The following is a 13528-nucleotide window of genomic DNA, read 5'->3' as shown; positions in this document are numbered from 1 at the left end:
AGGTTTTGATTGTATCACAGTGACATGTAAATCTGTCTCAATATTTAACAAATGGCAATAAGGTCCAGTGCTTTACTATTAACTTCAATTTAAACGTGGATTTATTGTAAAGACAACATTCCTCATAGTAACATACATTTATTCGAAGACCAAAAAGAAAACTATTGTATTCATTCCGCAACTTACTATTACAAAATGACATTTTAGACTTGTAAGAGTTATTCATGATTTGAGCATTTCTAAATATTGGGTCAGGTCTAAATTTGACCCTCTTGAAGCACATGATTAAAATGGTGTCAACTACTAGTGACTTTGACATTTCAGAAGATTGAAAATGTAAATAACACAGAGAACATATCTAAAAAAGACACTGTGGATTAAATTGCGGGACAACATAAATGAAGCAGTATCAAACAAATCTGCAAATGTGGCACCAGTCATTATATTAGAGCAGGTGGTGGAATAAAGATATTTCCCTTTAAAGAACCCGCCTTTACCCCGAACCTATGGTTTATAGGTCCGTGCCTTGAAAAAGAATATCATGTCGGCCTCCATAGCTTCAATGCCCATAAGAAACAGGCCACTTTAATTACAGGCCATTTTATACAAATGGATCAAAGAAAACAAGTGGATAAAAACGAAGAATTGAGAAAATTAAAACAGTCATTTTACATATAAAAGGTTTTATTTTCTGATTTTACTGATGTTTTTTATACTTTCCATGTGTATGTAATGCAGTAGTCAATTGTAACCATGCCCCAAGGTCCGGGGAATAGCGGGGACTTTGATTTTCAGTCCAGCCAACCCCGGGTATATCCACTGCATTAACCCGGCACTGTGGGGCCACCTTGAAGGTAAAAACTTGGCCCATTTCCCCGACTATCCCTGGTATACCCCAGGACCTGGGGGGAAGGGGGCGTGGATTGACTGGTTCATAAATTCAATGTACAGGCTGTTTCTAAAACATTTACAAGTCCTACTATTTTTATCTGTTTATAACGATTATGATTATATGAAAACTGAGAAATGCATTTTAGAAAATTTAAAAAATAACTCACCAAAACATGTTCAATTGTGTTAAGTCGTGTGTCCGTGTATTTTAATATAAGTTTTGCACTCAAAATCCGATTTAGTTATTATTTAACACAAAATTTTGAGTACAAAACAATGAATTACTTAAAACACACATAGATAATTATTGCCTTCGACGCTGTGAAACTGTTGTTGTTTACTAAAGACTGTAATCCATTGACTTTGACACTGATTTTCATTTAAAACGTGTATTTTACATTACGAAAACTGAAAGTAACCCGAAAATTGATACCGGAAATAAATAACAACGGTGCGTCCTGCAAAATATTCCCGACAAAAAAGACTGTCAACAAAAATCGGCTGTTTTGCGGTTACCCGGACCTGATTTTGTCCTGACACGAGGAAATTTTGCTCGCGAAGAATGTAAAGCATGGAAATACCTTCAAAAAAGGCGAAGTTGACGTTGAAGGATTAAATTCTTAGTAAAAGAACTTCAGAAAATAGAGGAAATTCAGAAGTAAACAAAAAAAATAATATGCGCGGCCAAATAGTAAGTGCGGCAAATCCGACGAACAAATGATCAATTTGTTGTGGCCTAAGCGTTTTTTATGCGCTTTTTACAAAAAACGCTCGAAAAACGCACTTGAGTGTATTTTAAGTGCGTTTTTTAACAAAGAAATACACTTAAAACGAACTTACACAAAAAGAACGCACTAAGTGTGTTTAAACCACGTTTTTTTGGGGTAAAAAATGCACTCAAAACGCACTTCTGTGCAAAAACGCACTTAAAAGTGCGGAAAAAAAACCTCTTCACAAAGAAGTGCGTTTAACTGCGTTTTTAACCCCAAAATGCGCACTTAAAACGCAGTTGAGTGCGTCTTTTCTGAAAGTGCATTTTTTACCACCAAAAAGCACAGTTAAAACGCATTTAAGTGCGTTTTTTGAGAAAGAATACGCACTTCTTAGTGCGATAGTGCGTTTTTAGTGCGCTTTTTGGAGGTAAAAAGAAAATATTTGTTTATATATATCTCGCGAGGGGGCGACTTGGGCGAAGTGGTCGCCTAAAATTCCCAGACTTCGCCCATTTGTATCATCAAAGCGACATTCACTTCGCCGAAAATTTTAGCACATTGTAAATCTGTCAATCAGCGAGTATTTGGCCACTGTCACATTAGTCAAAACATCACAATAATTAAGTCATTCGTACAAATTGGTCATCTCCTAATCCGATAATTGGGCCGTGTCATCCAATTACCAAAACATCGCCAGAAGACGGAGCTATTGAAAGTTAACCAATAAGAATGTACATTGAGAAGACCCTGATCAAATGATATAAGTTCGTTAAAAGGAGATAATAAAAAGGCGACATAATTATGAAAAATCGTGTCAAGCATTAATGAAGTTAAAAAGTAATTAATATATGTATTGAACAAACAATGCAAGACATTTAAACATTGTTGCTTTTGAAGCAGACGGTCATATAGCCATCTCGGCAAGCGGTAGGCTAAGAAAATCAACGTATCAAACGTATCACCAAATATTTGATTGGTTTTAGTGAAATGTCCATGATAAAAATTGATTTGTAAACATAAAAAAATATTTTTTTTGCTTTATGTAATGTTTACTTACAGTGATTTTCTCCTGTCACAGTTACGATGTCAAAAAAAATCGGCGAGATCGCCATTTTGTCAAAACAATTTTCCGAGTTAATTTTTCAACCCTTCCATTATGTATTGGTATTTTTTTTTATCAAGGACACTGATTTAAATGTCTTTTTTTTTTAAATGTCAGTATATTTAAAATTATTTAGCAAGAGACAAGTAAATAACAGCATAGCTGAATGCGACATTCGTACCCTATCCCGAACGTACCAAAACAACATTCGTTCCACTACTATATTGACAGTTCATTTATAAGGTCATTTTGATTATTTCAAAACCTTAGCTGTCTTTTTTTGTTTGTTTCATTTTAGATGCTTTTTTGAGATAAACTATGTGACATTGACAAATACACTTTTGCTGAGCCAAAAATGATACATTATGTAATGAACATTTTATATAGTTATAGCAATCAATTTTAATGTGAATATAAACTTAGGTGAGTGGTATGGCATAGTTTTTGTATCAGGTGTTACGAAAAGTATCACTTCTCCCTAAAGTCTCCCCACTTCTCCCTAAATTGGCTGAAGGGAGAAGTCACTTCTCCCAAAATTTCCATTCCTAAACATGAGATTGTGTTACATATATAAAAAAAAAATTATCTCATAATTAAGTTAACATGACACCTTGTAACTGGACATAATGTTTTTACAGTCAGACAAACAAGTACATATTTGTCAAATTTAGCAATAATAAAATAACCTTTTAATCAGTGGCAAAAATAATTGATAGAAAATTATGAAACTGTAAGGTACAAATTGGAAAATGACAGTCTCAAGGATCTTTTGTTATATTTTTGTCAAATCTAGAGATTCCTGACAGCTCTGGAATAAAACAGGGTATCATATTTTAAATAAGTAATGACTTTTAATTATTAGTACTTAAATTGATTGACCCAATTTGGCCAGTTTCCAATAACTGGTAAGCCATGTGGAAGATGACCGTTTTATGACCCCTCCAAAAACCAACACTGTAATCATTTGTGTAACTTTAAAGGTGCTAGTGTGCATATTTATGGAAACATGGCAATTTCAGCTTAGTATGTTAATATTATATTAACATATATAAGGATAAAACAAGTGCATCTTTATAGAGTTTTAAAACTACATTTACTATCTGGGACCAATAATCCTACTTCCAGCTACTATCTACAACAGTATTGTTATTTATTAAAATATGTGCACTAGATTGAAAGTCGACAAACAAAAGTCCCACAAGTAGTCAAGTGTCATAACAGTTAAATTAACAACTGAAATAAAGAATACATACCATGACCTGAGTGCTTTCACATGTCAGTTTATCACAAACCATCCAATAGTGGTATTGTCATGTTTATAATAATAGTTCATATTCACCTGATCTAATGATCATTATTTTACTTCACTAATCCCTTTAATATTAATTTGTTTTAATTGGTGTAACTAATCTGAACAGCGTAAGTTCCCTCTTTGCGCCCCTATTAGATACACTATATGTGACGTCACACATATGAACAATATATCGATAATAGCAGCTTGAGCTGTAGTTTTCTAAAATGTGAACAATTTTAGTAGGTATTTAAACACGTATAAATAATTCAATAAAAACGTACAATAACTGTCGGAAACTGCTTCTCAGCCAGTATGGTTTCTTTCAAAAACCAGCCAGATAAGTACATGCCTGACTGGGTTATGGCCCCTTGAAATTGTCAAAATTGCTATAATTGAGCGAACAGAATAGAGCCTCCAGTTTTTAATTAATCTTCACAAAACTTTGACAGTGATGATTTATTGTAGGCCTTGAATTCTTTGAATACCAGTCAGATCTGCCCATGCTTGACTGGGCTATGGCCCCTTGAAATTGGCAATATATCAGTAGTCTATATAGCCTCCATGTTCACATCGCATGCTATAGGTAACAAGACTTTAATGGTTACAGCGCCCATTTACTAATACAAAGTGTTCCAAGTGACCTATCATTATGTTGCCTATTACCCATATGTACATGCTCAAGATATAAAATGACCAAACAAGCAATGCCAGTAAATCATAGGCCCTCATGGGCCTCTTGTCAAAAAATGTTTTTTGTCCAGTTTCTGATTTTTTCTTAAAAAGCCCAAAGCTGTGTCCACTAATAATTCCCAAAAATACGCTGCTTAAAGAATCAATGCTCATAACTGTCCTTCCTAATTCGCTGGTCAACGTGCATTGTTTGGTGATAACTACTAATTGATTGTTACTAATTGGCACAATATAATTGTGTAGGAGATAGACCACTTTCAAAACTTCGCCAATTGCAAATAAGGGCCCTTGGTTGACAGTTTGTATACTCTCACAACAACTGTCATTTAATTTTTAGGGACAATTGTGTACATAGAGGGGATTACAGGGACCGTACGTTGTGTTATTGGCAACACACCAGTACTGCTACATTGTCTGTATATCATGAACTTTAAACATTTTTTTCCGAGTAATAGAGAAGTGAATAAGTACTCGAGTACTCGGCGGATTGATTGAGTACTCGGGTACTCGGTGCACCCCCTTCTCAAAAAAGTTCGGAAAACGCACGTTAAACGCAGCGGTATTGGCACTGCGTTTTAAGCGTATTTTTCTTACCGAGTGCGTAAAAAGTGAATAAAATTGAACAGAAAAGCGCACTTAAGGCCACAACAAATTGATCATTTGTTCTACGGATTTTGCCCAAAAAAAGTAGGAGCGAGCGAGCGAAAAAAAAAAAAAAATACTTTTTTTTAAATTTAAGGCAAATCAGAGGCGAGCGCAAGGCGAAAAATTAAAAAAAAAAAAAAAGCATATTTGTTACCAAATTTATCATACAATTATGTCAAGAAATGCTTTTTAATTGCAAAAATATGTTCAGTTATTAATGATAAGGTTTTGATTGTATCACAGTGACATGTAAATCTGTCTCAATATTTAACAAATGGCAATAAGGTCCAGTGCTTTACTATTAACTTCAATTTAAACGTGGATTTATTGTAAAGACAACATTCCTCATAGTAACATACATTTATTCGAAGACCAAAAAGAAAACTATTGTATTCATTCCGCAACTTACTATTACAAAATGACATTTTAGACTTGTAAGAGTTATTCATGATTTGAGCATTTCTAAATATTGGGTCAGGTCTAAATTTGACCCTCTTGAAGCACATGATTAAAATGGTGTCAACTACTAGTGACTTTGACATTTCAGAAGATTGAAAATGTAAATAACACAGAGAACATATCTAAAAAAGACACTGTGGATTAAATTGCGGGACAACATAAATGAAGCAGTATCAAACAAATCTGCAAATGTGGCACCAGTCATTATATTAGAGCAGGTGGTGGAATAAAGATATTTCCCTTTAAAGAACCCGCCTTTACCCCGAACCTATGGTTTATAGGTCCGTGCCTTGAAAAAGAATATCATGTCGGCCTCCATAGCTTCAATGCCCATAAGAAACAGGCCACTTTAATTACAGGCCATTTTATACAAATGGATCAAAGAAAACAAGTGGATAAAAACGAAGAATTGAGAAAATTAAAACAGTCATTTTACATATAAAAGGTTTTATTTTCTGATTTTACTGATGTTTTTTATACTTTCCATGTGTATGTAATGCAGTAGTCAATTGTAACCATGCCCCAAGGTCCGGGGAATAGCGGGGACTTTGATTTTCAGTCCAGCCAACCCCGGGTATATCCACTGCATTAACCCGGCACTGTGGGGCCACCTTGAAGGTAAAAACTTGGCCCATTTCCCCGACTATCCCTGGTATACCCCAGGACCTGGGGGGAAGGGGGCGTGGATTGACTGGTTCATAAATTCAATGTACAGGCTGTTTCTAAAACATTTACAAGTCCTACTATTTTTATCTGTTTATAACGATTATGATTATATGAAAACTGAGAAATGCATTTTAGAAAATTTAAAAAATAACTCACCAAAACATGTTCAATTGTGTTAAGTCGTGTGTCCGTGTATTTTAATATAAGTTTTGCACTCAAAATCCGATTTAGTTATTATTTAACACAAAATTTTGAGTACAAAACAATGAATTACTTAAAACACACATAGATAATTATTGCCTTCGACGCTGTGAAACTGTTGTTGTTTACTAAAGACTGTAATCCATTGACTTTGACACTGATTTTCATTTAAAACGTGTATTTTACATTACGAAAACTGAAAGTAACCCGAAAATTGATACCGGAAATAAATAACAACGGTGCGTCCTGCAAAATATTCCCGACAAAAAAGACTGTCAACAAAAATCGGCTGTTTTGCGGTTACCCGGACCTGATTTTGTCCTGACACGAGGAAATTTTGCTCGCGAAGAATGTAAAGCATGGAAATACCTTCAAAAAAGGCGAAGTTGACGTTGAAGGATTAAATTCTTAGTAAAAGAACTTCAGAAAATAGAGGAAATTCAGAAGTAAACAAAAAAAATAATATGCGCGGCCAAATAGTAAGTGCGGCAAATCCGACGAACAAATGATCAATTTGTTGTGGCCTAAGCGTTTTTTATGCGCTTTTTACAAAAAACGCTCGAAAAACGCACTTGAGTGTATTTTAAGTGCGTTTTTTAACAAAGAAATACACTTAAAACGAACTTACACAAAAAGAACGCACTAAGTGTGTTTAAACCACGTTTTTTTGGGGTAAAAAATGCACTCAAAACGCACTTCTGTGCAAAAAACGCACTTAAAAGTGCGGAAAAAAAACCTCTTCACAAAGAAGTGCGTTTAACTGCGTTTTTAACCCCAAAATGCGCACTTAAAACGCAGTTGAGTGCGTCTTTTCTGAAAGTGCATTTTTTACCACCAAAAAGCACAGTTAAAACGCATTTAAGTGCGTTTTTTGAGAAAGAATACGCACTTCTTAGTGCGATAGTGCGTTTTTAGTGCGCTTTTTGGAGGTAAAAAGAAAATATTTGTTTATATATATCTCGCGAGGGGGCGACTTGGGCGAAGTGGTCGCCTAAAATTCCCAGACTTCGCCCATTTGTATCATCAAAGCGACATTCACTTCGCCGAAAATTTTAGCACATTGTAAATCTGTCAATCAGCGAGTATTTGGCCACTGTCACATTAGTCAAAACATCACAATAATTAAGTCATTCGTACAAATTGGTCATCTCCTAATCCGATAATTGGGCCGTGTCATCCAATTACCAAAACATCGCCAGAAGACGGAGCTATTGAAAGTTAACCAATAAGAATGTACATTGAGAAGACCCTGATCAAATGATATAAGTTCGTTAAAAGGAGATAATAAAAAGGCGACATAATTATGAAAAATCGTGTCAAGCATTAATGAAGTTAAAAAGTAATTAATATATGTATTGAACAAACAATGCAAGACATTTAAACATTGTTGCTTTTGAAGCAGACGGTCATATAGCCATCTCGGCAAGCGGTAGGCTAAGAAAATCAACGTATCAAACGTATCACCAAATATTTGATTGGTTTTAGTGAAATGTCCATGATAAAAATTGATTTGTAAACATAAAAAAATATTTTTTTTGCTTTATGTAATGTTTACTTACAGTGATTTTCTCCTGTCACAGTTACGATGTCAAAAAAAATCGGCGAGATCGCCATTTTGTCAAAACAATTTTCCGAGTTAATTTTTCAACCCTTCCATTATGTATTGGTATTTTTTTTTATCAAGGACACTGATTTAAATGTCTTTTTTTTTTAAATGTCAGTATATTTAAAATTATTTAGCAAGAGACAAGTAAATAACAGCATAGCTGAATGCGACATTCGTACCCTATCCCGAACGTACCAAAACAACATTCGTTCCACTACTATATTGACAGTTCATTTATAAGGTCATTTTGATTATTTCAAAACCTTAGCTGTCTTTTTTTGTTTGTTTCATTTTAGATGCTTTTTTGAGATAAACTATGTGACATTGACAAATACACTTTTGCTGAGCCAAAAATGATACATTATGTAATGAACATTTTATATAGTTATAGCAATCAATTTTAATGTGAATATAAACTTAGGTGAGTGGTATGGCATAGTTTTTGTATCAGGTGTTACGAAAAGTATCACTTCTCCCTAAAGTCTCCCCACTTCTCCCTAAATTGGCTGAAGGGAGAAGTCACTTCTCCCAAAATTTCCATTCCTAAACATGAGATTGTGTTACATATATAAAAAAAAAATTATCTCATAATTAAGTTAACATGACACCTTGTAACTGGACATAATGTTTTTACAGTCAGACAAACAAGTACATATTTGTCAAATTTAGCAATAATAAAATAACCTTTTAATCAGTGGCAAAAATAATTGATAGAAAATTATGAAACTGTAAGGTACAAATTGGAAAATGACAGTCTCAAGGATCTTTTGTTATATTTTTGTCAAATCTAGAGATTCCTGACAGCTCTGGAATAAAACAGGGTATCATATTTTAAATAAGTAATGACTTTTAATTATTAGTACTTAAATTGATTGACCCAATTTGGCCAGTTTCCAATAACTGGTAAGCCATGTGGAAGATGACCGTTTTATGACCCCTCCAAAAACCAACACTGTAATCATTTGTGTAACTTTAAAGGTGCTAGTGTGCATATTTATGGAAACATGGCAATTTCAGCTTAGTATGTTAATATTATATTAACATATATAAGGATAAAACAAGTGCATCTTTATAGAGTTTTAAAACTACATTTACTATCTGGGACCAATAATCCTACTTCCAGCTACTATCTACAACAGTATTGTTATTTATTAAAATATGTGCACTAGATTGAAAGTCGACAAACAAAAGTCCCACAAGTAGTCAAGTGTCATAACAGTTAAATTAACAACTGAAATAAAGAATACATACCATGACCTGAGTGCTTTCACATGTCAGTTTATCACAAACCATCCAATAGTGGTATTGTCATGTTTATAATAATAGTTCATATTCACCTGATCTAATGATCATTATTTTACTTCACTAATCCCTTTAATATTAATTTGTTTTAATTGGTGTAAATCCATTTATTAATTAAAACATCATCAATATTTTTTTAATGAAATCCCAACAAAATGGCTACCAGTAGCTTTGATTTGAAATTGGCTCCCTAAATGCTGAGATTTAATTGGTCCTTGGTACAATCAGATAAGATCAGGCTTATCATGCATGTTGTAAAATAGGAAAGGAAATGACAAAGAATTTGGTAGTCATAACAAGAAACTTAAGGAATAATAATTCTATAAATGTTGTAATTACATGCAATTGATTCTTGCCTATAAGTAAAATGTGTTCTTTTGATTACACAATAAATAAGAAATGATAATATATTTTTGATTTTTAAAATAATCTTTCTTTTTATTTCATTATTTTATTTTTTTTATTTTGAAGGCATATTGATCAATAATAAAATGCTTATTTACTGGTTGATTTATTCATTCATTCATATTCTTGTATTTATGTGTGTATTTCATAAATGTTTTTTTTTTGAGAAGGGCATAATTCACATTAAAAAAAGTAAAAGATTCACTTCTTAACAAAAAGACGCACTTAAAACGCACTTACTGGTGGTCAGAAAAATATCAAAATAAAAGACGCACTTAAAACGCACTTATTGGTGGTAAAAAAAGAAACAAAATAAAAGACGCACTTTTCCCTTAAAAGATCCACTTAAAACGCACTCTGCTGAAAACGAAAACCTATAAGATTCACTTTTAACGCACTTCTGTATAAAAAGCGCACTTATTGACAGAAAAAATACACTTTAACGCACTTCTGTTAGAAAAGACGCGCTTATTCACACACAAAACGCACTTCAGTTAACAAAAGACGCAGAAAAAATACACTTTTTTAGAAAAGATACACTTATAACGCAGTTAATCATAAAAATACGCAGAAAAAATACTCTTTTTTCAGAAAAACGCAGGAAAAATACACTTTTTAGTGCGTTTTAAGCGGGTTTTGGTAAAAAGTGTATTTTTTTTGAGAAGGGTGCCATCCCTTATAATAATGTTGGGGTGGTCTCCATACAGTTACATAGCGATAACACTATGAAATTATTTTCTCTAGCCATACATGTAAGTCAGCTAAAGATGTATAGCCCTTTGCTTTTGATTTTCAAACTCTTTACATGTACCTAAGAATTGCATTTAAATGGCTTTCAATGGCTGGTTTTGTTATGACATTCTGTATGCTTAGTATTGCAATGACTGGTTTGTCATAGAATCCTGTTTGCTAAGTATTGCAATGACTTGTTTTGACATGACATCCTGTATTCTTGCAATGATTAGTGTTGTTATGGAAATACTATACATGCATAGTACTGCAATGACTTGTTTCATCATAAAATCCTGTATGGTTAGTATAGCAAGGACTGGTTTTGTTCAATGAAAACACATAGAAACACAAAGAGCTGAACCATCAACATTTGTCTAAATTTCAAACTTTTGCTAAAAAATATCTACTGACGTCCATATCAGGAAGGAGTAAGATGAGGACTTATTCTGAATAAGGAATTCAAGGAAAGACTGCGGTATATTTGTCAAGTTTGTTTTTAGCTCCACATTTTATTAAGAAAAGTAAGAAGTATCTTGAAATGGATATATTTAAATGGTTTTGCTTGAAACCTTATTTTACATGAAACTGTTTTTTTTTTAAGATTTGAGATTTCAGTCTGTTATCACCCCTGACAAGAAAATTCATTATTTTAAAGACACTATATTCAATTTTAAGGTAGTAGTATTTACCAGATGAGTACACTAAAAGAGAGTTCGGAAGCATCGTTTATACACGTTTTCTTACATGTTGTTTTTAGGTGACAAGATTATGCCTCACCAGACACAGAAAACATACGAGGTGCAGGAAATAGGCATTATGCAGGCAACTGAAGTTCCAACAGATATCTTGTAAGTTGAATTGATAGACAGTGTATTTAGTATTATTGGTTACTAGATAACTAGTACATTCACTCCAATACCCTTCATTCAATTCACTTAATAATTTAAACCTGGTTTCATCACATTGTGGCATTTTTTGTTAGCTGTACTGTAAGTGAAATGTGGAGTAATTCGGAGTCTTTAGTATATCTCTTTAAGCTGGTCTGTTTTTATGAGAATTTATTTTGAGGAATTCTCATAGCTTTAGCGTCGATGTGCAAATACCATAGCCATGGCCATAACATAAAAACAACCAAACTGGGTTCATCAGTTGCCAAAGACACTACACACATGTACAGCAAGACCCATAACTCTGGCTTTATGATTGTTGAGTAATGCCCTTTTTGACTGAAAAACAACAGAAGAGCATTTGCTATGCATGGTTTGTGTTACTCTTTTGCTATGATAAAAGCGTTGGTAGACTGTAGAGGTTTCCAGCGCCCACCCATGAGGTCATTGGTTTAAGTAGCTTACCGTATTTTCTCGACTATAAGGCGATTCGCTTATAAGACGGCCCCCTAACTTTGCCCATGAAATCTGGTGCTTTTTGTTTCGACTCGCTTATAAGACGGGGTCAATTTTTAAGCAAATCTAAAATGCTAAAATTCTTCCTAATGTGTAAAAATGTTCAAGCTCAACGGACAATTATCGACTTTCGCGGTAACTGTTTTTGTTTTCCTCAAAGAAAATGGCAGTCAACTGTGAGCTCTCTATTTGGAGGTAGGTTAAAAATGAGTACATAAGTTTGCAGGACAGGTCGTTACTTATCGGAATTGTAATAATTAATCAATAACAACATATGTTTTTTTTGTTTTTTTATTGAAGACACCAATGAAGTTCTTCGGCAAAATAAATGGCTTTAATAACATAACTGCGAAAAGCCGCGGCATAAATAGGTGTTTGTTTAGCAATAATGCTTCAGGCAATATTGTCCCTTGATTGGCGACGAACATAAAGGATTCATATTCGCATTGTCATTTGTTTGCTTAATCAAATTGACAGTTAGGTACCTACATCATATTAAGATTCCAATTTATTGATTTGATATATCTGTCAAACTAATTATACTGACACGCGCCATGAGAAAAAATGCAGATATAACGGTACACTGTGTGACGTCAGAGCACGCGCGGTGAAGATATTTCGTGTTGTTGTTTACTTAATTGCCCCATACTTGTATCAGCAGACGATATACTGGATAGACGAATACCCTATGTAAAATTTTACTGATTTTGACTTGAATCTTTTTTTAATATTTTATCGACTCGCTTATAAGACGGGTCCCCTACTTTGGGGGTAAAAATCGGGACCCAATTTCCCCGTCTTATAGTCGAGAAAATACGGTACCCTCTTGTTGGTTTAAAATGGAAACAAGGATTGGTTTCTACCAAGGAAATGGACTGAAATGTTTAAGTCAAAGCCCTCAGCTATTTTCTCTTTACTGGCCCCAATTTCATGAACAATCCACAGTCCCTTGTAGCAGGATCAAGCTAAGCATACCATTTTTGCTTTTGGTATAATATGCATAATAACTTAACTTGTTAGTAAAGTTTAAGTAAGTAATTTGGCTGAATTTATAAGCGTTTTACCCTTAAACATTTTCCAGAGATAGGGTCAGGGTAAACTTAATACTATTTTTTCTAGATATGCGGGCCAGGTGGGGTACGTGACAGCGAACATTAAGAACATCAAAGAAGTCCTGGTTGGAGAGACAATCTATCATGCTAATGAGCCTGTAGAGCCTCTGCCCGGCTTTAAACCTGCCAAACCAATGGTAAATACATGTAGAACCCTTCCCAGGCCATAAACCTGCCAAACCAATGGTAATACATATAGAACCCTTGCCCAACTTTAAACCTGCAAAACCAAGGGTAAATACTTATAGAACCCTTCCCAGACTTTAAACCTGCCAAACCAATGGTAATAAATACATATAGAACCCTT

General features: G+C 33.9%; 1 protein-coding gene across 2 annotated transcripts in view; it reads left to right on the top strand.

Moving 5' to 3' along the window:
• Positions 1-13528, top strand: part of LOC128228051 (translation factor Guf1, mitochondrial-like) — a 60890-nt gene that overhangs the window by 23759 nt on the left and 23603 nt on the right. For both annotated transcript variants that reach the window (XM_052939094.1, XM_052939093.1), the window contains exons 9-10: positions 11464-11554; positions 13229-13358. In XM_052939094.1, coding sequence (XP_052795054.1) covers positions 11464-11554; positions 13229-13358 — 221 coding nt within the window. The remainder of the gene's footprint in view (positions 1-11463; positions 11555-13228; positions 13359-13528) is intronic.

The sequence above is a fragment of the Mya arenaria genome, chromosome 3 (assembly GCF_026914265.1).
Source record: "Mya arenaria isolate MELC-2E11 chromosome 3, ASM2691426v1".
NCBI classification, from domain to species: domain Eukaryota; kingdom Metazoa; phylum Mollusca; class Bivalvia; order Myida; family Myidae; genus Mya; species Mya arenaria.
Note: the sequence above shows the minus strand (reverse complement) of the source record. Positions and strands in the feature narration are given on the sequence as shown.